Source organism: Pipra filicauda, unplaced genomic scaffold (genome assembly GCF_003945595.2).
Source record: "Pipra filicauda isolate LSUMZ 115617 unplaced genomic scaffold, ASM394559v2 scaffold231_size1239837_pilon, whole genome shotgun sequence".
NCBI classification, from domain to species: domain Eukaryota; kingdom Metazoa; phylum Chordata; class Aves; order Passeriformes; family Pipridae; genus Pipra; species Pipra filicauda.
Window position 1 is genome coordinate 421,707 of NW_024104345.1, and position 25,430 is coordinate 447,136.

Below are 25,430 nucleotides of genomic sequence, written 5' to 3' on the forward strand. Positions count from 1 at the left end.
TTGCTTTAAATAACTTAAAATATTGCGTAGAAAAATCCTCAGTCATGAACATAGTAACACTGCTGGATTATGGGGGTCTCCTTTGTCTTACTGGAGTTTAGAGCAGACCTCTAACTTTTGCTGTTTTAAGCAAGTCTGTGTTTGTAAGGGAGTGTGACTGCAGGAGATGAAAAATTTGCACTACAGTGATAAGCTTACCTTAATTTGACTAGCTGAATAACAGCATGTGGTGCAAAAGCTATTTCCTTGTCAAATCATAGTGATCATGGTCTGTGAATAGACCACCTTCTGTAATAAGAGAAGCTTATGCCCTTCTGGAGTGGCTGTTTTGGGGTTGCTGTTCTTTCTTCACAAAGCATTGTTTAAGCTTGACATCCTTGTCAGTTGACAGCTATCTTCCTTTGATTCATAGTGTTCTTGATATAGATAAGAGCATTAAGGGAAATTGTATAATTTTTTGAACTTGCTAGATAGGAAGAGAACTGTTACTGTATAGTAAAGAAGTGTGTGTAGAGGTCTAAAAGTAGCTCTCTCTGCAGAGGTATAACTGCTATAAACATCACTGGAGTGATACGAGGAAACCTGTGATTCTGGAAGTGACTCCTGGAGGTGTTGACCAAATTGATCCTGCAACAAATAAAGTCCTGTGCTCCTATGACTACAGAAACATTGAAGGCTTTGTTGATATTACTGGCTATCAGGGAGGCTTCTGTATCCTCTATGGAGGATTTAGTAGATTGGTGAGTATTAAAACAAAATACTTTGGTATGGTTCTTAGGATGTTTATAGCTGCATGTTTAATAATGAAGGTTCAACATAGTTTGAGCGTACAAGTGCATCTTTGGGACCCTGCTGGGGAGCCTCAAGGCTTATGGACAGATTTCAAAAGGCAATTAGTTAAAATATTTGAAAACCATGTGTGAGTTGGGTTTTGTTGGGTTTTTTTGTTTTGTTTGTTTAAGAACTGCAGAGCATAAAATATCTAGTTTTTTAGGGTAATGAATATGTATGTAATGTGGACATTGGAGTTTCCTGTCATTTCTCAAAGTTACAGAAGTGACAGGCAGTGTGTCACTAATCTACCTAACCGATGGAGGGATTCTATTCAGAAATAGATTAATCAGTGGTGCTGTTGCCTCTTTGGACTTGTGATCTGATAATCAGAGCTTTATTTGGGAAATACTGCAGTGTAATGTTGGTTTTAAAATCTTTAAAGGGTTTCTGTGTACTGTACTGCAAGCAGCTGAAAAGGATCTTTACATTAGTAACCGTGAATTATTTCCTAAATATAGCTACCTCAGTCACTACTAACAAAATCGGACTGCTGTCTAGATCAGGGTTTCCATGTCTTTTGTACTACGGCATGCTTTTCTCATGCATAAAACTAGCAATATATACTTGATCCTCTAGAGCTGCTCTAAGCTTGCCTAGCAAGGGTGGATAGCAGTCCTTGCAAATAGCAGCTGGGGCTACCACTGTGGTTCTCCTGCTCCTCTTGCCAGACTGTCAGGGTCTATTGCCAAGGGTGGACAGGTGGGTCATGCCAACTTTCACTGTAATGGTATGCTAATGTGTAGCAGGGTATCCTTTAGGAATAGCTGCTATAGATTTTTTTCCTTAAAGGCAAATGTAAACTTAATAATGGATCTTCTGTGTAATAAATACCTCTATGCACTTAGCAAAGGCAAGCCAAGCTGCTGTGAACATTCTCCACTGTTAGATATATAGTGGAGAATTATTTACAGAACTCTGATTTCTTTAGCTGTGCTGTATTTGTCACTTTTTTTTTCTTGTCGAAATTTGCAGCACCTGTTTGCATCTGAGCAGAGGGAGGAAATTATCAAGAGTGCAATAGAGCATGCTGGCAACTTCATAGGTATCTCTCTGCGAATAAGGAAAGAATCCCTAGAATTTGAGCAGTACTTGAATCTTCGCTTTGGAAAATACAGCAATGATGAATCTATAACATCTTTAGCAGAGTTTGTTGTTCAAAAAATAACACCTAGACACTCGGTAAGAGCATCAGACTTGAACGTATTTGGTTTCTCTAAGATGCTAAGTATTCTCTTTCCTAACATGCCTCTCTTGTTTTCTAAGGAACCTGTGAAAAGGGTGCTAGCTCTTACGGAAGCTTGCTTAGTTGAGCGGGATCCAGCTACCTATAACATTGCGACTTTGAAACCTTTAGGCGAGGTAAGAGGAATCCTTTTGCAATACCACTTCTTCAGATAGAAGCACTAAAAGATAAGCATTTGTTAGTATATGTAAGACAGACTTAATTTGTAGACTAGCTAAATAACAATGCTTCATGAATGTGATCCTTGTCCCTTATTTTCAGGTATTTGCAATAGTATGTGACTGTGAAAACCCACAGCTTTTCACCATTGAATTTATCAAAGGACAAATTCGGAAGTACTCTTCAACAGAAAGGTAACTGGAGCTCCTGTGGGTTATAAATTCAAATGGAAGTTGCCACTGTAGTGCTTCTAGTTTCTCAGCTTCCATGAACTCTGACCCTTGGAGGTGTTAACTCAAAGCCTTCCTATTTTAGCAGTCTGCCACTTACAAATGAAGATTTGAACTAAATCTCTCCCATTTACCTTCCTTCCAACTTTGAGCAAATCTGTCCAGAAGTTTTCTGATAAACATGGAAGGGTATTGGACGGTTAGATACAACCTGTTTCTCCTAAGCAATATTGTTCTGTGTATGCTGTACTCAGATAAGGAGTATGTCTGAGACAAGGAAAGAAATCACAGTTCAAGTGATACAGAAATGTGAAGGCTGTGAACCCTTTGAGTTCTCTGTTTGAGACAGTCTTAGTTGATTCTATTTAAAACAACCAACAGCATAGTCCCTGAATGCACTTGCAGTTGTAATGCAGTCTAATCCTGCTAAGTGAGGTTTTGCAGAAAGCACAGGGATGAATTGGCTCGCAACATGTGTAACTCATTAACAGATGATCTAGAATTGATCCCATTAGTGAAAGGCTGCAGCTGGCTATACTGGATGTAAGTCAGCTCTCTTCTTACAGTGAATAAAGGAACACTTGAAAGTTAGTGGCTTCTTCCACAGGTGTAGCTGTTGGCACTAGTGTTAGTAAGAGATTCCAAGTATTGCTGCCTTTCATTCTATGTTTGAATATTTTTTTTCCCATTTTTCTTATAACTTGGTTCTTTGGCATCATTTCTCTGATATAAATTGTATTTGTGTGTCTTTGTCCCAACCCAGAGATTCTCTCCTGGCTAGCTTGTTGGATGGAGTGAGAGCTTCTGGTAATAGAGATGTCTGTGTGAAAATGACCTCCACACACAAAGGCCAGCGTTGGGGATTACTCAGTATGCCTGTAGATGAAGAGGTAGAAAGCCTTCATCTGAGGTTTTTGGCTACTCCTCCAAGTAAGCTAATGCTTCTTATATGAGTTTATAGTGCTCTTTAGAGCATCCAGATATTTAGTCAGGTACTGTGCACTTAACTGTTGTTATGTCTTCTTACAGATGGTAACTTTGCAGATGCTGTGTTCAGATTCAATGCTAACATTTCCTACAGTGGGGTACTACATGCAGTTACACAAGATGTAAGAATAAATCCTCTACTCATCATTTTAAGATGTTTTTAATGCATAAAGAAATAAATGATTGTTATTTTTTTAACCAGGGTCTGTTCTCAGAAAACAAGGAGAAACTCATTAATAATGCCATAACAGCATTGCTCTCCCAAGAGGGAGATATTGCAGCATCTAATGCAGAGCTTGAAAGCCAATTCCAAGCAGTAAGACGACTAGTGGCTTCAAAAGCAGGCTTCCTTGCCTTTACTCAGCTTCCAAAGTAAGTGATAAGTCTCTTCAAGCTTGGAAGTAGTAGGTGAAAAGTTCTTGAGCTTTTGTTAATAAATTATCTCTAAAACTGAGAAATGGAGTTAGGACTCACTTCTGAAAAAGACTGGAAGACTCTGTACACAATTGCATTCAGTAGTACGAGTCTGTCACCAGGCTTTAATGCAAATTGAGAATCCCAAGTAATCATTGGCAAGTAAAGCTGATTCTTCCTTTGATGAATACTCTGTCTTGAGTCAAATATGGTTTAATGTTTTTCCGAGTGGTAAAACTTCTAAAATGTACCTTCATCTGTCCTTGAAATAGGCAGTTCTTAGTTCTTGAAGTCTGTTGATGTTATTGCTATCCTCGGTTCAACACAAGCTAAGACAGTGTTAGGAAGCTGTTTACTTCTGCAGTAAGTACAGGCTGCTTGGAGCTTGTGTCTTAATTAAATAGCATAAGAAAGCAGAAAAACTGTCTGTTCTGAAAATGAAAAATTCTTGGAAATATTTCTGACTAGGGACTATGGAACAACTGAATGATGTGAAGAGTACAAAAGCACTTAGTGTGCGACCTTTATTAAGTTCTGTTTCTCTGTAAATAGTATCCTGTAACTACAGAAATATGTCTCTATTTTGGTGAAAGTGCTTGGCATATTGTTAATACTGTAGTAACTACTAAAGTTTTCCTACCAAGGAATCTCAAATTTATGAAAATACAAAGGTACTGACTTGCTAAATGCAATGGGAATAGGCCCCTTTTGGTCACCGACTACACTTTTTATCTAAAATTAAGATTGCTATTTCCTTTCTAATCTTGGTGGTTTTTCTTTTCTCTCAAAAGATTTCGAGAACGATTAGGAGTGAAGGTTGTGAAAGCCCTCAAAAGGAACAATGATGGTGTAACCCACGCTGCTATTGACATGCTTTGTGCTCTTATGTGTGTAAGTATTAAATTTCAGATTCTTTCACTTCAGGCTACTGAAAGATGTAGAAATAGGGACTGCCCTTCAACCTGCAGTGTGTTCAGACACGAAATAACTTGTTGTACAGTGATTTCCTGCTGAACTTGAAGTAGGATGTGCTTTTTATGTTCAGAGGGTGGCTTTTGGATTACAGCTGTTAAAAACTGAGGGTTGAAATGTGACTGCATATAAGTAATTTTTTTTTATAGCCCATGCATGATGACTATGACTTGAGGCAGGAGCAGTTGAACAAAGCTTCCCTTCTTTCTTCAAAGAAGTTCCTAGAAAATCTACTAGAGAAATTCAATTCCCATGTGGTAAGTCAAATATTGAAAACAGGTAGCTTCTTTAAGTGCTTTTTTTAATTACTATGAAAATGTTGTCATACTTGGATGTATCTTTGAATGCATTTGCACCTGCAGAAAATACAGATGTGTCTGACTCTGAAGTTTATCTAATTATGTTTGGATCTTGACAGGTTAGAATGTAGCTGTCTGTGCTGCAGAACTTTAATGTCCTGCAACAAATGTTTGCATGTTTAGTATGGAAGCTGGTTGTTTCTTTTAACTAAAAGGATAGTGTAAACTCGGATTTGTGGGATTCAACTAGAAAAAGTAGTTTGTAGCACACAATTATACGAGTCATGAGTGTCTGATATGCTTTAGCCAATACTTTACCAGGGTATTGCCATACTCAGAGTAATGGCATATTCTAAACTTGTAGTCTTTGTTTGCAGCCTATTTCATAGTATGACAGGGAAGAGCATCTTCAGCATCATGAATACTCTTGGACAGGGGAGAAATGCTGCGTCTGTATTACATATCTGTCTTCCTAATTTCAGGATCATGGGACAGGTGCCCTAGTAATTAGTTCACTTCTGGACTTCCTGACATTTGCCCTATGTGCTCCATATAGTGAGACTACTGAGGGGCAGCAGTTTGACATGTTGTTGGAAATGGTGGCATCTAATGGAAGAACACTATTTAAGCTCTTTCAGGTAAGACTTTTTTACTATTATTATAGACTTTAGGTAGTCAGTGAACACGAAGTTTTTCTTGTTCTCCCAAAAGACGGATTTGTTTACTGTTCAGCTGGTTAATGTCCCTAAACCTTTTCTACCTTGGCAAATTTCTTAATGATGTATTGCTGCCTTCAGATATCAGATTATTTTATAGTAAATGATATGCCAAATCATTGTAGAATAGACTGTCTAAGGCTGGTTTCTAAAAACACTTAAAAATACCGGTTAAACATTAAGCTAATTCAGCAGATGCACAGATCTTCCTCTCTTTGGAGTATCTTCTGCCATTTTGTTTTTCTCTCAGTAAATGAGTTAAGAGTTAAAAAACAAGAGTAACATCCTATTCAGTAGTAAACCTGTAAGAATTCTAGGATTATTAGCTAAAATGTCATGCCTTTTTGCTGTAAAAACAGTATGCTCCTCTGCTTTTTGGTTAGTGTCAGCTTGTGTCAGACAGTTTCCTCAGTGTTATTGCAGCTTCTGTGATATATACTACTGTTCAGTTCTGCAAAATCTGTCTGGGAGTTGCATGAGAGATTCTTGTTTAAAGGTTTAGGGTAGGAGCTCTTCTTGAGGCAGGCTTTTACAAAACTGAAAAACTAACTTATCCAGAATTGGAGGTAGACCAGCCATGTAGATGAGTGAAGGAAACTGAATCACAGATGATCTAATCTTCCGTTTTTGCGCTTGAATAATTATTTTGTCAACATTCTGTTTTAGCACCCTTCCATGGCAATTGTGAAAGGAGCAGGTTTGGTAATGAAGGCAATAATAGAGGTGAGATTTTATCAATGTTAGCTGGGATAGCATGCTAAATATGTATTGTCTATTTTGGAAGTGCAATTGCTTACCAGTAAAAGTTGGTTATATTAGCTTCTCAAGATAGGGAGTGGGGAGGGGGAAGTGGGAAAGCAAGGAACAGAACACCTGTTTAATTGTGAGTGGTTTAATATAGCAACTTGCTTTATCTTACGTTTGGGGTTTGGAAAGCATGTGAGTTGGGACATAAGGTGTAGTGCCTTGCATGTTTTCATACTGCAGTCGAGATTTGGCTGTTAATGTTGTATTAGCTCACATACCTCAGAGCCACTAGACTTGTCCTGCATGTTAGAGGGTGTCTCCAGGAGGAGAGGCCACATTTTCTGGGATGCATTGCCAGATGGAATGAGACTGGGATTAGCAGGCAGTAGTGTCCCAGAGCAGACTAGTGGTGTCAGCCTCTGTTCTTGCTTTGGCTTTGTTAATTTCCATACCACGTAGTGTATGGACCCAGTCCATACTTCTGAAGGGCTGCTCGTGATTGTTGCAGGGTGACCTTGCTAACTGACTCTTGACACTTCCTGTGTTGAAATTCAGGGCTTAAGTTAGTGCCTCATTGTATCACAATGGCTTGTGCATCTGAAATCCATCTAATACTTTCTTGGAATGGAAGTGAATGAACACTTGACATAGAGGTATTATAAATCTGCAAGTTTCCATTGATATGCCTGACAACGATAGCTAAAAGTTGCTATGCTGTTTATTGAAAGTCCTATCACTTGAATTATAGTGGGACTTGGACAAATAAAAATGCAGCAAAAGGGTTTTTCGTATTCATTGCAACTAATGTATCTTGACTGAGTGACAGTCTTATCCATGTGGCTGTCTAAACTGAACAGCACCCATTAATCTTAAATGGTTACTGTTGACAAGAGTCAAGCAACAAGCAATTATATGTGGCTCTTAGTTTCTGTTTAACCCTAATTTACTATTGCAGTGTGGAAATGTTACTTGTACTACCAACCTCCTGATCTATGGTGGGAAACATGCATCTTACCCTTTTCAGTGACTGTTCTCATAGATGTATCTATCAATTATCTGGTCCATGGCTTTACTACAGCTTTGAGCAGTTGCTATGGAGAATTTCCACTTAAAAAAATCATACTCTAGCTTCTTTTTTTTTAATATTAGTTGGTATAATTGATGGTCAAGAAGGCCTTGGAACTGTAGACTAGGATAAAAGCAGCTTAACAAAGATTCTTTCTTTAGTAATCATCTTGCCCTGTTTCCAAAGGAAGGAGACAAAGAGATTGCTACCAAAATGCAAGATCTTGCCCTCAGTGAAGGTGCCTTACCTCGTCACTTGCACACTGCTATGTTTACAATAAGCACAGATCAGAGGATGCTTACAAATAGGTATGTCTGTCTCACTTGATATATCATGTTTAAAAAAAACTAAGTAATGGCCTAGCTAACATTAGAAGCACTGGGAGGCGAGGGAAGAAAACTTGCAGGTTTTTAGGAGAGTATTTTCCTCAGAATCTGGTTATGTTTAGAGCAAGCTTCAGCTGAGACTGCAGCTACTTAATAAACCCTTGATTATTTTTTGGCCAAAGTGGACTTGGGTTGGTTACTCGTTAAAGGTTCAAGTTTTGATTTATTTTTTACTTTTTTTAAATGAAGAGATTCAGGGAAAGAAAAGACAAGTAGAATGTTTGGAACTTCTAAAAAGTTTCAGCTGTATAAAAGCTGGTGTGCACATCTCAGACATCTTGCATGCAGGTAGGGTTACCCATCCTATCTGGGAGAGAAGTCTCCTCAGGGAAATCATTCCCTGAACAAAACAGTCAGTAGAACTTGTGAGCATGAGCTCTGAGAGTATGCTGGGGAGGATGAGTGATGATTTAATTGTTTCCACCCAAATACAAGATTATTGAAGCTTTAGCTGTGCATTCCTGACATGCTTAGAGTTGCTAGGGAACGTAGGGACAAGTGGAACTTAATGCCACTGTATGTCAGGCAGGAAAGAGTGTGAAACCATCTGTCTTACTAGTCCTGTTTGGTGCAACTGCTTACGGTTTGCTTATAAGCAATGCTTTGGTTCAGTGCAGTAGAACCCTAGTGACAAATGTTGGCAGAAAGTGCCATTTGGCATAGAAGGCAGGCTCCCAGAAAGGCTCTTCTAGCCAATAACTGGTATTAAGAACTTTAGGTAGAGCAAGTAGTGGTTCTTGATGGTTTCTAGACTCTTAACTTTAGCTGTAACTTAAGGTTGGCTGGATAAATTTACACTTGATTATTAGATGTTTCTGCTCTATTGCTCAAGTGTTCTTTGAGGTCTAGATCAGAAAGCATGTGCTGCTACTGTTCCACTAACTTCACTGAAACTTCTAAAGGCCACACTTCAAAAGCATGCCAAGCATATACTTGAACAATATAATGCTTTGTGCTCTTACTCACTCAAGAGCACGAAGCTCTTCCTCATCTTCATTTCATCAGCATGGTAAGGGTGACAGTTTAGTGGTTTAAAAATCTATTAAAATACTAACTTGCAGTTTATTAATTTCAATGGCTTTTTCAGGCAGTTAAGTAGACATTTGGTTGGCCTCTGGACAGCTGAGAACAAAACTGCTATGAACTTGTTGAAACGTATTTTGGTGAGTAAAAATGGAATATGGAGTAACGAAAGAATAAAATCTGAGAGCCAGTGGTATCAAAAAACTTTGGGCAGTCTATATAGTAAGCAGATCCCCTTTCCCCTTCAAGGGGGTAGTCTTACTGGGGAGACCAGCAGTCTGGCATCTGATATGTAAAGGATATTGATGTCTAGTTCAAAGCATATCGGACTCTAAAAGTCTTCTGTTACTTTCTTGCTGCTTTTTGAAATAGTGTATGACACAAAACTTAAAAATAAGGTGTCTGACTTCTTTTTCTTTATTAAAAGTACAAAAATGTGGGAGACGTTGTAAACATATCTCTAATGCATATAGTGTTAATAATAAATTAAGGCAAGAGTTTTGTTTATGCTTTCGTGCCTGTCCAACTTTGTTTGCTTGTAACATGGATAAATTTGTTTTCTGGTAGTTATGTTCTTAAACCTTTACAGCCTCCTAAAAGGTTCTTGCTAAAGTTACTTCAGTAAGTACTTAAGTTACTTCTGCCTCTTACTACTCTTCGTCTTAGGCTAGAAATGGGTTCCAGGGAGAACATAAAGTATGCAAAGTGAAGTTAGTTCAAAGAATAGTGTTGTAATCTGGGAAATTACTAACTTTTAGTTTCAAAATAGCAGTTCCTTCATTTTTGGCAGTCCTGTTCTTGGTTACTCTCTTAGGGAAAGGTTAGTCAAATAGGGCTGTCTCATCTCTAATGTTACATGTAACATTTAGTCCATATTAGAGGATATGGATGGATTCTAGTGTTATTCATTCCCCTCAGTATTGCTGTGGGATCAGTTCTTCTTCCTGCATTCTTTAGCTGCATTTAATGCTGCTTTAAGAAACAGGATGTAGGCCTCTGTTGAATGATTCTGTTGAGGATGGTGGCATTTTACTAATAAGAGCAAAAAAATGCTGTAGATTTACATACTTGCTTCAGAGTAGTATATAAATTCTGTTTTGAAATCTTTAATTTAAAGAAATAATCTTGTTGCCTAATGTGATGATTGCTGTTCATTAGCCACATGTGTGTTTACACTGTTTTTAAATGTTTTTAGCCACCAGGTTTGCTGGCGTACCTTGACAGCGCTGATCCTGTTCCTGAAAAAGATGCTGATAGGATGCATGTTAGAGATAACTTAAAAATTGCAACTGTAAGTAAATGTATATGTCTCACCTATTCCATATGTAGATGTACAGTCTTAGTGACTTTAATACAGACACTTTGACTGTTGCATTGACCTGCATCAAAGATGTTGATAAACCCACAACTGTAAGTAATTAATTGGCTTTATTCTGCAGGATCAGTATGGCAAGTTTAATAAAGTGCCAGAGTGGCAGAGACTGGCTGGAAAAGCTGCAAAGGAAGTTGAAAAATTTGCCAAAGAGAAAGTGGATCTAGTCTTGATGCACTGGAGAGATCGAATGGGCATAGCTCAGAAAGAGGTAAAAGTATTTGAAACTATTTGTTACAGTAACTTGATTGAGTGTGGAGAGGAACACACACTCAGCTGGTGAACAAAACTCTCTACCTCTTATTGCTCTTCATCTTAGGTTAGAAATGGGTTCCAGGGAGAACATAAAGCATGCAAATTTATTCCTTCAGGATATGTATTAAGCTTTAGCTAACCTTATCAAACTAAAATGCAGCCTATGTGCATTTCTTCTAAGTTAACTATACAGAAGAGGAAATTCCTTGAAACGTGGCAAAGTTGTACATTTAAAAGAAACTGAATATTCTTTGCATTCAAAATTATGTACTTTGTTACTGATATTTTAATTATGGAACCTGCTTAAAGAATCATAAACTCATAGAATGGCCTGGCTTGGAAGAGACCTTAAGAATTGTCTAGTTCCAACCCTCCTCCTGTGGACAGGGACACCAGGTTAGGATTCCCTTGACTATAGGTATCACAGTGCTTAAATGGCAACACAAGACTGTACGTAAAGTCACAGTTAAGACAGAAGTGATAAGTAACTGTTTTGATCTGATATTATAAGAGGAGAGCTTATAACTGCTTGAGTTCTTACTGTTGGTCTTCTTTTTCCTTGACTTTTATTGCTGTGTTCTGTATGACAAACTCTTTGAATTATGAGGTATTTCCCTTAACTTTCTTTATTATCTTGATTAAAGTTGTTTTTATGCATTCTGGAAATGAAATAATCTATTGTATATGCAAGGAAGGACGAAAAGCACAATGCCTGTCTTTTGTATATAATCTGATGTAACAATAAGCTTTAATTTAGGGAAACCTTAACTTGGTAAAATCTAGCTGAAGTTTGATGCAGACTGTGGTGCACAGTTTTGACAGGTAATATTTATGGAATAATGCTGAACTAGGAGAAATGGAGAAATGTGAAAAACAGTGGTGAAAGATCAAATTGCACTTTGAACATCTTGTCTAGATACTGAGTTTAAACAATCATTTTTCTATGTGTAGTTCTGAGTTGTATCATTTCACAGTAGATGTGTGCAAGTGTAGCTTGGAAAAGGTAGCAGCAAGTTTGATGTTACCAGTTTAAATTACTTTAGTGGCTGTGGCTTGTTAAATGTACTTTTTCTTTTTCTTCCAACTTCTCATCACAATCAGGACAGAAACAATATGGTGAGTCTGTATGTCTCTGCCACTTGTGTGGATTCTGTTGCTCGGACCTTCTACTTGCATGTGGTACCTCATGTAGAGTATAATATTGATTTCATGCTTCATTAAGATAGGGAACCTTTCAGTGACCAAGTCAGGTTTGCATTTTATTTCTGTGACTTGCTCTAGTTACTTCCTTTCAAGGGCAAAACATTCTTCTTGTGAGTTTTCCTCTCAATCAGCTTTGGAGCTGATGAATGCTTATGGTGATGAGAACTAAGCTTTTCTCAGGGATAACTTGCTTCTAAACAAATGATTTGTTAAACAGCTGAAAGTTTCTCTGGCATGATTTAACCTGTTGTAAATAACACTTGTGAAAGTCTGTTGCTACTAGTTACTAGAAAAGGAGACATTATTAATGAGGGTTAACTTAGTGTGGCTTTTCAAGGAGTGTAAAAAACCCAGCTTTCTATTTTAAAAGAGGAAAATGTGGAGTATGTGCTTCTACTAACTTGTTAAATTTGGTTCTTTTGCAGAACATGATTCAAAAGCCAGTGATATTAAGGAAACGACGCCAGAGAATAAAAATAGAGGCAAACTGGGATCTCTTCTATTACAGGTGAAAATACTAAAGTTAATATGATGGTCTCAGGTACAAGTTATTAGGTGGCTGGATATTTTTGTTAGTATCTTCTGAGTTGCTGTGACTTTCCCAATATCTGCCTTCCTTGAAGCAGTGCAAGTGTTTTGTAACAGCTACTTATTAAAAAAAAAAATCCTAAGCTATGCTTAAGGATTTAGCTTCTGTTTAGGAAAGAGAGGAATTTAGAAAGCTTTTCAAATGTTATCAAACTTCATAATTTTTTCCCTTGAGCCAAAAGGTAGAGTAAATAACAAACTGCAGGTGTGGATCTGAATGGTGTTGAAAGCCAAGCAAAATAGCACTGGAAAGCATTGTAGTTTTTTGGTGCTTCAACCTGTAAGCTACTCAAGATGTTTTAACTTTAATTGAAACAAACATGAGTTTAAGACAGGGAAAGAGAAAGCAGCACATGGATACTGAATTTCAAATAGTGCCACAGGTCCTAAATGCAGCTTGCTTACCTGTGAGCTCTTACAGCTGTCAGAGTTTACAAGGGAGGGGCTTCCATCTGAAAAGATATATCACTTTGGCTAGGGATGTTGTGTTTTTTAAGTGTGCTAATAAATCTTGACTGTTCAACAAACTATGAAAGCAAACTATGAAAGCAAACTTAACTACTCCATTCAGTGAATGATGTTTCTAAATGTCAAATATAGTGTTGCATGAAAGAACTTGGGTATTAAGTTCTCCTAAACCTTGGGTATTAAAGTGCTATTCTCAGTCAGTCTCTGGATCCAAAAGCTGTTCTGTAACTGCTACTGTCTACTGATTGTCTTGTGACACTTGAGGCATTGACTTCTATTTGCTTATATGAACTACTTGGTTTTTGTTGGTTTAAAATGCAATTGGTATGTGCATCTCTGCTGCCCTGTTCACTTGTAGCCCTTACTGACAGATATGGTCGATAGCTGACATATCTCCTGGTCAGCAACTATATGCAGATAACAAACTGAGCCCAAAGAGATGACACAGGTGTGCTTCAGTCTAGGCTGGCCTATGTGACTATGAAAACATGCTACAAGTGAGCAACCATAATTACTGTAACAAACCTGAGACCACTGCTCTGTGCCTTGTAATTGCTAGTGATCTTTCCTGCCTTGCTGGCTGAGTCTTTTCTGCCTTTCAGATGATGTTTTTAGGGGTTTAAACTATGTAACTTCTTTTTTAGATTTCTTCAGGATCATGCTAGATCAAACTTGATTTGGAACTTCAAAACACGGGAAGAACTGAGAGATACTCTTGAGTCTGAGATGAGAGCATTTAATATTGACAGAGAACTTGGTAGTGCTAATGTTATCTCATGGAACCATCAGGAGTTTGAGGTATATGATCTACTGTAGGACAAACTGCATATGTAAAATATGTCTACTTAAAATGTCACTTCTCTATCTAATTACATGAGTGAATCTTGTATTGATGATCCCTGACTGCAAACTAGGATTCTTTTGGGGTTATGGAATAAACTGCTAAGTCTTGAGTCTGTGAACAGGTACTGTTGTCCAGTACACTCTGCAAAACTGAAACCTCTTCAGACTGACAAGTGATACTGTAGAGATGAAACATTGATCAGAAACCTCAATGTAGTCCTGCATTAAGAGAAGAGTTGGTGTTACACTGTTGTCCAGATAAGTCATACTTGGTTTTGAATGTGCTCCATCAGACTTGTTTTGGGTAGTTTCAGAAATCACTTCTTCCTGATGGCAAGTTTCTTGTCTATATTTCCTTCATGTCTCAGTGAACTGAAGTCTGTTAAATACTGTGTTGCCAAATCAAGAATGGGTTATGGGACTAAAACCATGCTGCACTGTAAATTATAGATTAAGGGTACTCTGCTCACATTCTAGGAACAGCAGTATCTGAAGTCAAAATAGAAAATAGTTCTATCACACAACTACAGGTTCCTTCTTACCTTGATGCAGTAAATAGCAAAGTATGGGTTTGGATTGGTATTTCATGCACTGGCTTTTATCTTTTAAAGTTTCCATCAGGTATAGGTCAGGCACAGGACTTCTGGGTGTCACAGTGTTTGCTGTCCCAAATCTTTAGCAGTGTTAACTGGGGCAGAGTCGAAAGTACAGATTTAAAACTTAGTAATACAGACTTCCCACCTGCACTCGGCACTCCTGTGTGGCTTATGCTACTGGAATGTATCACTAGCATTCTTGCAACTACAGCCCAGGACACTTTGGTGTTGGATTTAAGGGGCTTCTGTAACATGATCTTTGAACAGCTGCTGTCTCAGAGATTTGCTTTTAGATGTTTTAAATGAATACTTTATTGGGCTATGCTGTAAGTATTTGAACTGCATAGTGGTGAAAAAGGGTTCCCTATCAACTGTGGAACCTGTCACTTTGCCAAGGGGGGATGGTGGCTTGAGACTGCTCTGAAAGTGTACTAGTTAGCAGGATATCTTTATATCACATGCTGTGGTCAAATCTGTAGACAACTTTGTGGCCTCATGACAGTAGCCTGCAAACTATAGATAAGAAAAACTGCTGTAGAGAGTGGCTTTCGTGGCATGTTAGAGGTACCTCTAATTGAAGTGCTTACCAAATGCTTTAAACCACTGAGCATTGAGGCATATGATTAAATTTAATGTAGTTGCTCTGAAGTTAGTGATGGCTCTGATTGTGCAATTTTACTTCAGCTTCTTGATGTGTGTTCTGATGCCTCTAGGCTTTTATTAGCCAGCACAATAGCAAGTATAACTAATAATTAGGTCATGCTTGTGTTTCATACTTGTAGTAACATGGAGTGAAATACCTTGCAATGGAATAACTACTTATTAAAACTTGAGTCACTGAAATGTATCGTGTATTATCCAAGTTTAGTTAATAAAGCCAGCTGATACTAGAAGCAAGTTACTTAGAGGCTGGAAACTGGGATTTCAGTAAGATGAGAAACTTCATTTGTTCTGGGGAGCAGCATATTTGATAGGTGGCTTATATTTCATAGGTGTGTGTTTAACAGCAAACTAGCAGATTTCAGTTTTCCTCAGACTTAGGAGGGGTTGCTAACCTTGTTGAGTTTTTGGATGCAATCAAGTACAGTGTTGTTATGCAAGAAAAGCTTAATGAAGGAGAAACAATATGTATGGTTAAGTAATGTGTTCTGTGTTTACAGGTAAAATATGAGTGCCTTTCTGAGGAAATAAAAATAGGGGATTATTATTTAAGATTGCTACTGGAAGAAGATGAAACTGAAGAGAGTGGAGCAATCAAAAAATCGTGAGACATTATTAAAATCTTATTTCATTTCCAAGTTCTGTTTGTTTTCGTTACTAAAACCTCATCTCTTCTTTAGATACGAATTTTTCAATGAACTCTACCATCGCTTCTTGCTTACCCCGAAAGTGAATATGAAATGCTTATGCCTGCAAGCATTGGCCATTGTCTATGGAAGATGTCATGAAGAAATAGGACCATTTTCTGATACTAAGTACATTGTTGGGATGTTAGAAAGGGTAAGAGTTATTTTAAATTACTGGATACAGTAGTTAACACACAGCTAGTCCAACATATGTTCAGATCCTTCAAGTTACTGTGAAACCCAAGTTTTGGGTTTACAGAATGTGAAACTGAGGCATGAATACTTTTTTCCATCCTGTCACCAGCTGTTCCTAGTATCTCCCCTTGTTTCAGTTGAAGTTTCACTAAAAAACCTGCTGATCGTAGAGGTATTTCTAACTAGTCTCTTTAGGGCCAATAAAATGCAGATATAACTTTGGCTTGCTTTTGAAAAATGCAGAAGCTTTTTAAGAGGAGAACATTGTTCCATATCACGTTATTTCAAAGTACTGACTTTGAGTAGTAGCAACAGCCCCAGACCTAATGAAACTGTAGCCTTAGATAGGCACACATGATGGCTTAGATTTTTAGTCTACTTTGCCTCTTAAATGTTTCTTATGTCTGACCACTGATTTGGCTTGCAAAATATATTTCCATGCAGTCTGCAGGAGTTCTTTGCTAGCATCAGTATGGGTTTTGGATATGGCTGTTGCAAGTGAAACTGAACTCTTGCTATTTTGCCTTGAGCCTTGATAACCTCACCAGGGATGTAATATCAAAGACCATTTCTGTCTGCTGGCTGAAAGCATTCTCTTTTTCTTATTTTTGTTTTAACTGGCTCACTGGGAATCCAAACACTGCCCGTTAGAACGCTTAGGTTTAACAGAATAGTGGGTTTGATCCAGAGCAACAACAGGGTTGGAGGGCAAGAAGGCCTTTGCTCCTCAGTGGCAGAAAGCTACATTTATTAGCTGTGCATGAAACTGGGCACTTTAAAGTCGGCAGTTTCATTCCAGGCATAAAAAAGAAATGTGGCTGTGCAGGTGCAACTGTGTTTGCTTTTCTAGTTTGTTGTATGAAATACTGAATTGTTTTCTTCTGCCGCAACAGTGCACTGACAAGCTTGAGCGGGACAGACTGATACTGTTTCTCAACAAGCTGATCCTCAATAAGGTGAGGTGGACATGTACACTTAACAGTAGTTTGTTGGTCTGTCAGCTGTATCAAGTGGTCTGAACTAGTCTTTCGGGGTTAACTTGAACAAAAATTCAAGTATCGAGGAAGCTTTAAAACAATTTTTATACAGCTTTCTGGGATGTGATAGTTGTTATTTACTGGTGAGAAAGCCAAAGGAAATGTGTAGATATTGTGGTAATTGTGCCATTCTGGTCACTTTAGAGAATGATTTGAACTTTTCTCATGTTCACTTCTTACTTGAATAAAACTGTTCAGTACTTATAACAACTCTTATGTAGAAAATGCTTGTGGTAACTCAGTTCATTCATTAACAGAAAAATGTGAAGGACCTTATGGATTCAAATGGAATCAGAATCCTTGTGGATCTGCTTACTCTGGCACATCTTCATACAAGCAGAGCTACAGTCCCTTTGCAGGTATGTGGCCTTTGTTTCTTACTACTCATACGCTACTCTACTAAAAGGACAATTCTTAAAAAAATAATGGTACTTCTCACATTTACTGTAGAAATGTGATATTTACACTGTCAAGCTAATGCTATTCTTTTAAATTTCAACTTTTAGAGCAATGTGATTGAGGCAGCACCCGATGCAAAGAGGGAGAGCGAGAAAGAATGGTACTTCGGCAATGCTGACAAGGAAAGGAGTGGGCCTTACAGCTTTCAAGAGGTACCTGCCAGCTTCAAACTCTCAACCTGACAAATTATTTCCATCCTGATGACTGGGTGTGTGTTTCAAACAGTGAGAGGGAGAACCATAAACAATCCTAAAGAAAATTCTCCAAGTAACTCTTTGAGTAAGGATTGAAGCTAGATAAAAGGCTTGATATTCTGCCAAGAATCACAGCCTGTTTGGTAAGGCTGCCTACGCTTCCATGCCTCAGTAATGTTGCAACTAATCTGACAACTTTTACTTCATGATTCCATGACAGAGTTATAAACTCACTGGAATTTCATGCAACCACAGTAGCCTGCCATACAGCAGCTGAAAGCTTGCCTTGAGTGTGGGTGTCTAGGAGCAAAGGTACCTCTGAATGCTGAATCAACTGAATTCATCTCTAATCTTGCAATAGATGCAGGAACTATGGAACAATGGAAAGCTGACTTCAAAAACACGGTGCTGGGCTCAAGGTATGGATGGCTGGCGACCATTACAGGTCATCCCTCAACTGAAGTGGTGCTTGCTTGCCAGTGGCCAGCCTGTGTTGAATGAGACTGACCTTGCCACACTTGTCCTCAACATGCTAATCACCATGTGTGGATATTTTCCCAGCAGGTAAACAGTAATTTTCAGCAGAAGTGGTTAACTTTATCTGGCAGATGTATGAATTCATAAATTTTATCTTTAAGCTTTTCTTAGAAAGTAGTACATTAAGGAACTGTATTAAAGAGCCTTTTACATAGTAGTGATTCTGTAGGCAAATAGGGAGTAAGTAAGTGAGACAGTATTAATATTGTGAAAGGGACTGCAAGAATGAATACAGAAGCTATGTGTATTTCTAATGCTCAGTGATGTAGTCTTACAGACAAGCTCTCTTTTAACCTAAATGCATCTGCTTCGATGCAGGACACTAAACTTACCAAGTCTAACAACAGACTTTGAAGTTAACAATAAAAGACAATGAGTATGGTCTCAACAGCCTAATACTTATTCTTAATAAAATTGTTCATTCTTGAGAGAGAAAAGGCACATGTCTGCTTACTGCTGTACTACTTGATTTTTTTTTAGGGATCAAGACAATGCTATCATAAGACCTCTGCCTAGAGTGAAAAGGCTGTTGTCAGATAGTACTTGCCTTCCTCATATCACTCAGGTAAGTAACTCTTCAGAAGTGTCCCTAAATGATCTAAAGTTTTACTTATGCTACCATCTTTGCTGTGTGAATACTGTAAGTGGGGCAAACACATTAAGTCATGTCCTGCAGATCTCTGAAGAAGCAGCTGATTTCACAGGGTTTTGTTAGAAATTTCATGCCATTTCAGCCAATGTTTCATTAGGAAATATTTTCATCCTTGGAGATACTCAAAAGCCACCTAGACCTGGTCTTTGTCAACAAGCAACAGATGACCATGCTTTTGAGCAGAGGGGTTTGACAAGATGACCTCTAGAGGTCCCTCCCAACTTTAAATATTCTTTAATTCAAACTTCTTATTTTTAGGCTGAAGTATTCTTTAACTGAAATTCCTGCAGGTGGGTTGTCCCAGTACTGAATTAGTTAAAATTTCAGTTTTGGCTAAGTAACTTGCACTAGTTGCAGCTAATGTAAATGCTTGTGTTTTGATTTCAGCTATTACTGACTTTTGATCCTATCCTTGTGGAAAAAGTTGCTGTATTGTTGTTTCATGTCATGCAAGATAACCCTCAGTTACCTCGTTTTTATCTGAGTGGAGTGTTCTTCTTCATAATGATGTACACGGGTTCCAATGTACTTCCTATTGCAAGGTGAGGAAAAAGCATAACCAAAAGTACTTCTTGACCAGTTATGCTCAGAAGGACTGCTGCTCTACATCTCTGTATGCTCAGGGGAGTGTGGCTTGCTAGAACCAACATGAAATTCTTCTTCTAGAAGAATTGCCTCCCCATGATCTAGTCACTCCCTAGAAAAGTGATTTGCTTATGAACCTTCTGAGGAGGGAATGAGAACAGGTCTGATCATACAGTTCCAGCAGTACAACTGGCCATGGCGTATTGTAGAAGAATAATTCATTGCAAGCACTAAAGAGCAGTGACACAGCCTATCTATATGCAAATGTAGCTTTTGGCAGTAGGCTGCTATTGAAAGTGGTGGGAAATCTAAAAGCCTGTTTCAGTATTGAAGCTTAAGCAGTTAAATCAGTCTGTACTGCCTGACAGATGCACTGCACATGCAGGTGGCTGTTGCAGTTCATTCCACTACTCTTCCTCTAAATGCAGTAGTTCATATAAAGCTGTCGTACAATTCCAGTGAAGTCTCTTGTACGGCAAAATGCATTGGGAAATCATTGCATGCTTCCATGATGAGTCTCATGAGATAGGACTGTCAGCAGTCAGTCTAACATCACCCTCTTTCATTGCTGCAATGATGATCTTAACAGTGCGGGGAGAGGGTTGGAGGGAAAGGTTGTCGGTGTCTCTGTCAGCATCTTTTTTGTTTGTCTGGGGAGAAAACAAGCTTTCGGGAACAAGACTTTCAAACTGAAATGATAAACATAAGGCAACACTTATAACATGGGGGTGCTTAGCTTTGTGGAGTTCCCAAACATTTAATGGACTTCCTACAGAAATTCATACAACTGTTGCTGTTACTCTTTTATCTCAAAGTAAGTGTATGAGATTTGCCAGCTGGACTATGGTGGTCTGCTTATTATTCAAGGGTACTTTAAGTATCAAACAGAAAATAACTGCTGTTTCTCTTCTAGGTTTTTGAAATACACACATACAAAACAAGCTTTCAAGTCTGAAGAAGTGAGTAGATTGCAAAAGTAACTACCTTTGTTTCCAAATAGTTTTGCAGACCACCTGTAGTTGTTTTAACTGAAATTTAAGAACTATAAGGGAAAAGGGGAAGAGTTTTTTAGATATCAAGTTAGTTAGCAACACTGAATTTAATTACCTTTGAGATAACCATGTGATCTCTTCTGCAGCCAAAAGGTCAAGATATAGTTCAAAGAAGTATACTCGGACATATTCTTCCTGAAGCAATGGTGTGTTATTTAGAAAACTATGAACCAGAAAAATTTTCTGAGATATTCCTTGGAGAATTTGACACTCCAGAAGCAATTTGGAGCAATGAAATGAGGTAACTGTTTTCTGTCAGATGGACAAATAATTCTGAACTACAGCTTATGTCGAAGAGGTCCTGTTTTTCAGAAAAGCTGAAAATACCTGGATTGCATTGTTTCTTTACTTCCTCTGTTTGCCTTCTGCCAGAGCAATGTCCTGCATTGCCCTTTTCTCCAATCAAAGATAACGAGGGTAAGGGGGAGCAGAATTGGCAGCAGGAAGAGAAATATTTCCCTGAACATCTGACAAACATGTTTTACATCTTGATTAAGTTCCTTTTGTAAGTGGAGACTTCACTGTGGGTGTGGAGTGCTTTATACTTACTCATTTATAAGTACTTTTTTATTACCAGCACCTATTTCTGAGATGTACCTCTTATATTCCAATACATTGGAATATTAGGGTCTTCCAGAAAGTAAAGAGGTATTGAGGAGGGCAAACTGTCACTTTACATTGTTTTTAATAAACTAATTTTCATGGCATTTCAGTAGCTTTGTAATAGAATAGGACAGAATCCTATTCTGAAACTACTAAGGAAAATCTTTCCAGAAGAAATCATAGAACACACCTGTACAGTGAGTGAGGACTGAGGATTGCTTGGTGTTAAACTGAACTTTGTAACTTTTAGGCGTCTTATGATAGAGAAGATTGCTGCTCATCTTGCTGACTTCACCCCTCGTCTTCAGAGCAATACAAGAGCACTCTACCAATACTGTCCCATCCCAGTTATCAACTATCCACAACTGGAAAATGAGCTGTTCTGTAATATTTATTACCTCAAGCATCTTTGTGATACACTCAGATTTCCAGACTGGCCAATTAAAGATCCAGTAAGTAAGAAGTGTTTTAGGGTTCATTTAGTTCTTGATCCTTCAGAGTCCTAAAAGTGGGATTTGTAACAAATGTTAAGGAAATCAAATGCTAGGGTTTTTGCAAGTAACTGCTTTATCCTCAATTTTGGTCCGGAAGCAAACACATGAAACACTACTTTATCTTGAAGCAGCATAGTATTCTTTCCATATAACAACAGTATAAATATATCGTTCTTGTGGTGGATACTTCAAAGGCAAAATAAAGCATTCAAAAACACTTCAGATAGTGTTTCAGTGAACCTCAACTGATTGGGGGGCGGGGAGGAAATATCACTTTTGGGTTCTTATTTGCCCATGCTGCAGAAGAAACTGAGCTAACATGGGATCAGTGCATTAACTGAATTGATGAGATCTTTTTGGTACAAGTCTGTGGACTAGATCTGTCTAAGGACCTTTATTCATGCAGCTTTGTTGCAGTTTTTTATGGTATCAAGATACGAACTGCATGTTATTTAAGTGATTCTCCACCTTCTAATGTGACTCTTACATAGTCATTTTCATCTTAACATACTTTTATCTTGAATAAAATTTAGGATTTATTAATAAAGTAGCATTTTATTAAAAATTATATACTGGTGTCAGCATAAATGAAACACTACTAAATTTTAATTATTTAGATTAAACTGCTGAAAGATACACTAGAAGCTTGGAAGAAGGAGGTAGAGAAGAAGCCACCTACCATGTCAATAGATGATGCTTATGAAGTTCTTAACCTACCCAAAGGACAAAGCCAGTAAGTTGTTTTCAGTATTTAAAGTTGTATAACTACTTTTATATAAGCTCTATGCCCTGAACAAACTGAAGTTTCTTATCTGGGTACTTGGAACCGTTAGGGGTACCAGTTTAGTTACATGTAGCACTTACTTTCACAGCAGAAGATGGCTTTGCTAAAAAGAAGCAAAGCTTGGAAATACAGTTCCAGTGTTTGAGAGAATAATTTTAAAAGTGTTTAGATGAACTGAAACTAGGGAAAAAAGTACTTTGAGCTCTGCTGTTTTAAAGGACAAGCATTTGACTCAACTATAGTGAGCAAAAAATATGGCAGAACTTGAATATGTTGAAAGCGGAACTTATTTCTCTAATCATCCTTTTCCCTCCGATGTATTGTCCTTTTTCATGGTGGTTATATTCTTAGAATTTTTTACCTCCTGTCTTGCCATTGATTTCTGACTTCAGGCCTTTAGAAGAGAACCAATAACACTTTTTGTATTTATCCTTCAAGAACAGTGCACTTACTATAAATCATGGAATACTAACTTTGATCACTTGCAGCTCATTTAGATTCTTCATTTAAAATACTCAGGGACTTTCAGCACCTTCTGGTTAGTATAGTAGGTACAAGAGGTATTTTAAAATACTTTGTTTCAAAAATTTCGTTCTATTCTGTGGTCACATGATGACCCCTCATTCAGTGTAAGCTGGTAAAGCAGGGTTTTCACATGGAAATAAGAGTTTTGTAATTTTCACTCAACTGCAGTTACTGTTAGTTACTGTTAGTACTGTTGTCAGAATCCAGGCTGGTTTTGCTGTGGTTGGCTTTTTTTTGTGTTACTCAATGTAATGGATGGAACTTGTTTTCTTGTAGAAATGATGAAAGCAAGATCAGGAAAGCTTATTTCAGGTTGGCTCAAAAATATCACCCAGACAAGAATCCAGAAGGCAGGGTATGTACAGCACAAATTTCTGGTGTTAATAAAATGGGGACAAATTTGACTGTTAGGTGTATTAAGAATTCTGAAATGCACACTTGAATTTTTTTTCTTCCTTTTAAAAGCTATGCCCTAGATGAAGACTAAAATACAGATTAGTGCAACTAATGAGTAATTTAACTTATGTCATTCAAAGAATATTCGGATTTCTACAGTAAACTGATTTAGTCTGATCAGACCCACATATCAGAAAGCATCTTTAGAGAGTTACACCGGACCTAAATAAGATATTTGCTCCCTTTCAAAGGTGGATTGTATCCTCTACCCATTCTCACTATCAAGCTTTCATCGTAGTATGATTGATTAAGTGTCTTGCCTATGGCAGAGTTTAGGAGACAAAAGAAAACTGATATGTGAACTAGTGTTTGGAGTATTTTCTGAAGTGTAGTGAAGCAATAAAACTAGTGTTGTGGCTTATAATCCTAAATGCTTTATTTTACCTGTGTCTAAACTGATGCTTCAGTAATCTAGAGGGTTCTTTATACCTCTTATGACTATTCCTCTTTATTTGCAGGATATGTTTGAAAAAGTTAATAAAGCATATGAGTTTCTATGCACAAAATCTGCCAAGGTGATAGATGGACCAGATCCAGAAAACATAATTTTGATCTTGAAAACTCAAAGCATCCTCTTCAACAGGCATAAGGAAGGTAAGCATGCTGTCTCAGAAGAGGGTTTTGTCTTCATTTCTTTAGTGGTCATTTCAGTAAGTTTTAATCTCCTCTGTTCCTGAGACTGCTTTGTTGGTCTGGTTTCTGACTTGCCACAGCATTATGTAGCTACGGTAAAGGGCTTCAAAATAGGACATTTTCTTTCATGAAGTCAATTCATCTGCAGTAAAACTTAATTCAAAAAAGCATGAATAGCTCTTTGAAGTTCTCTGCTCCAGTGCTAATTGGTTTTAATATTCCTTCGTACTTAGAATTCTGTCAAGGCAGAAAAGTCCTCACTAGTACTGAGTCACCCAGATGGCAGATTCTGGTTATGAGGTAGTCTTATATTTAATACCCAGATGACTGTATTCTTGCAGGAATTCTGACCAGTGTTAGAGTCCTCTGGTGAGCTGTGCTACAACATTACGTCTTTCACTGCCCGATTGGGAAAGAGGGTTAGTTAGCTAGAATACCCTTACACTTAACTCTAGCTACAGTCCCAGGCTGGGAGCTACTGGCATGTCCAAGTCTTGCAGAGTCAATAGTGTTTTGCTGTGTAAGTGTTGCATTATAATGGTAAATGAAGAACCTCATATGCAATCATAACTCTGTCAGTTGTGTGGAGGTAGTGACAGCATTGGTATAGACTTACATGGGTTGGCTTGCAGTTGGATCCATATGCAAAATGAAATTGTTCTTTAGCATGACTGAACCCCAAAGCAATGAAAAATATAATTATTTAAAATATATGATTGTTGTGCCTAACTGGGTAAGGTCCTTATAGGGTTATTGTCAGTCAATCCTGGCCTAAGACAGACAGACAAAGCTATACTTCTGTTTCTCTGGAGACAGACAAGTGTCATTGGGAAGGCTCTTGAGTTTGGGGGCTTAATGAGCTGAAGGTAAGTCTTTTTGGTCTTAAATGAGTTCTTTCTATGAAGCTCTGTCAGCTTCTAGTATGAACAGTTTTATATTACGAGGAGTCAGGTTGTGTGAGCTGCTCAGTGTTGCTCCACTTTTCCCAGATGTTGGCTTTTTTTCACTCCTAGTCCTTACATATCTGATATGTCTTCAACTGATAATTTTGTGGTGGTTTAAATTGCTTAGGCTGTGCCTACATGGAAGCTTTGACTTTTTTTTGTCTTTCAGATTTGAAACCTTACAAGTATGCAGGCTATCCTATGCTGATAAAAACTATTACCATTGAAACATCAGATGACCTTTTATTTTCCAAAGAATCTCCTCTGTTGCCTGCTGCTACAGAACTTGCTTACCATACTGTCAGTTGTTCAGCATTAAATGCAGAAGAACTGAGGAGAGAAAATGGAATTGAGGTAAATGCAAAGAAACATGTTGAAATGCTTTTTTTTTCTCTTTAGTTTAACTTTTCCACAGCTAAAAATCCTAGATCCTCAATGCATAGGACATCAGTTGCAATTGAGAATCACTTCTGGTCTTGAGACCTTTGTTCATTCTTATTATCTCTATTCTGGATCCAATAGGAGAAGCATCT

The 25,430-nt window shown here is 37.9% G+C and overlaps 1 protein-coding gene across 4 annotated transcripts in view; it reads left to right on the top strand.

Moving 5' to 3' along the window:
* The window catches only part of DNAJC13 (DnaJ heat shock protein family (Hsp40) member C13), a 56,040-nt gene that overhangs the window by 13,356 nt on the left and 17,254 nt on the right, over positions 1-25,430 (top strand). For 3 of the 4 annotated variants that reach the window (XR_005563636.1, XM_027748552.2, XM_027748550.2), the window contains 33 exons: positions 540-740; positions 1,807-2,013; positions 2,098-2,193; positions 2,339-2,430; positions 3,230-3,396; positions 3,496-3,575; positions 3,656-3,825; positions 4,659-4,758; positions 4,989-5,096; positions 5,621-5,776; positions 6,521-6,577; positions 7,854-7,975; positions 9,141-9,216; positions 10,272-10,367; positions 10,516-10,659; positions 11,805-11,819; positions 12,332-12,414; positions 13,607-13,760; positions 15,562-15,665; positions 15,742-15,901; positions 16,836-16,898; positions 17,237-17,338; positions 17,486-17,590; positions 17,994-18,196; positions 18,650-18,734; positions 19,209-19,363; positions 20,320-20,365; positions 20,545-20,699; positions 21,312-21,513; positions 22,173-22,288; positions 23,141-23,219; positions 23,779-23,914; positions 25,067-25,251. Coding sequence is in view for 3 of the 4 variants with exons in the window: in XM_027748552.2 (XP_027604353.2) it covers positions 540-740; positions 1,807-2,013; positions 2,098-2,193; positions 2,339-2,430; positions 3,230-3,396; positions 3,496-3,575; positions 3,656-3,825; positions 4,659-4,758; positions 4,989-5,096; positions 5,621-5,776; positions 6,521-6,577; positions 7,854-7,975; positions 9,141-9,216; positions 10,272-10,367; positions 10,516-10,659; positions 11,805-11,819; positions 12,332-12,414; positions 13,607-13,760; positions 15,562-15,665; positions 15,742-15,901; positions 16,836-16,898; positions 17,237-17,338; positions 17,486-17,590; positions 17,994-18,196; positions 18,650-18,734; positions 19,209-19,363; positions 20,320-20,365; positions 20,545-20,699; positions 21,312-21,513; positions 22,173-22,288; positions 23,141-23,219; positions 23,779-23,914; positions 25,067-25,251 (4,020 nt within the window). In the remaining variant the exon portion in view is untranslated. The remainder of the gene's footprint in view (positions 1-539; positions 741-1,806; positions 2,014-2,097; positions 2,194-2,338; positions 2,431-3,229; positions 3,397-3,495; positions 3,576-3,655; positions 3,826-4,658; positions 4,759-4,988; positions 5,097-5,620; positions 5,777-6,520; positions 6,578-7,853; positions 7,976-9,140; positions 9,217-10,271; positions 10,368-10,515; positions 10,660-11,804; positions 11,820-12,331; positions 12,415-13,606; positions 13,761-15,561; positions 15,666-15,741; positions 15,902-16,835; positions 16,899-17,236; positions 17,339-17,485; positions 17,591-17,993; positions 18,197-18,649; positions 18,735-19,208; positions 19,364-20,319; positions 20,366-20,544; positions 20,700-21,311; positions 21,514-22,172; positions 22,289-23,140; positions 23,220-23,778; positions 23,915-25,066; positions 25,252-25,430) is intronic. The other variant, XM_027748551.2, reaches the window with a different exon arrangement.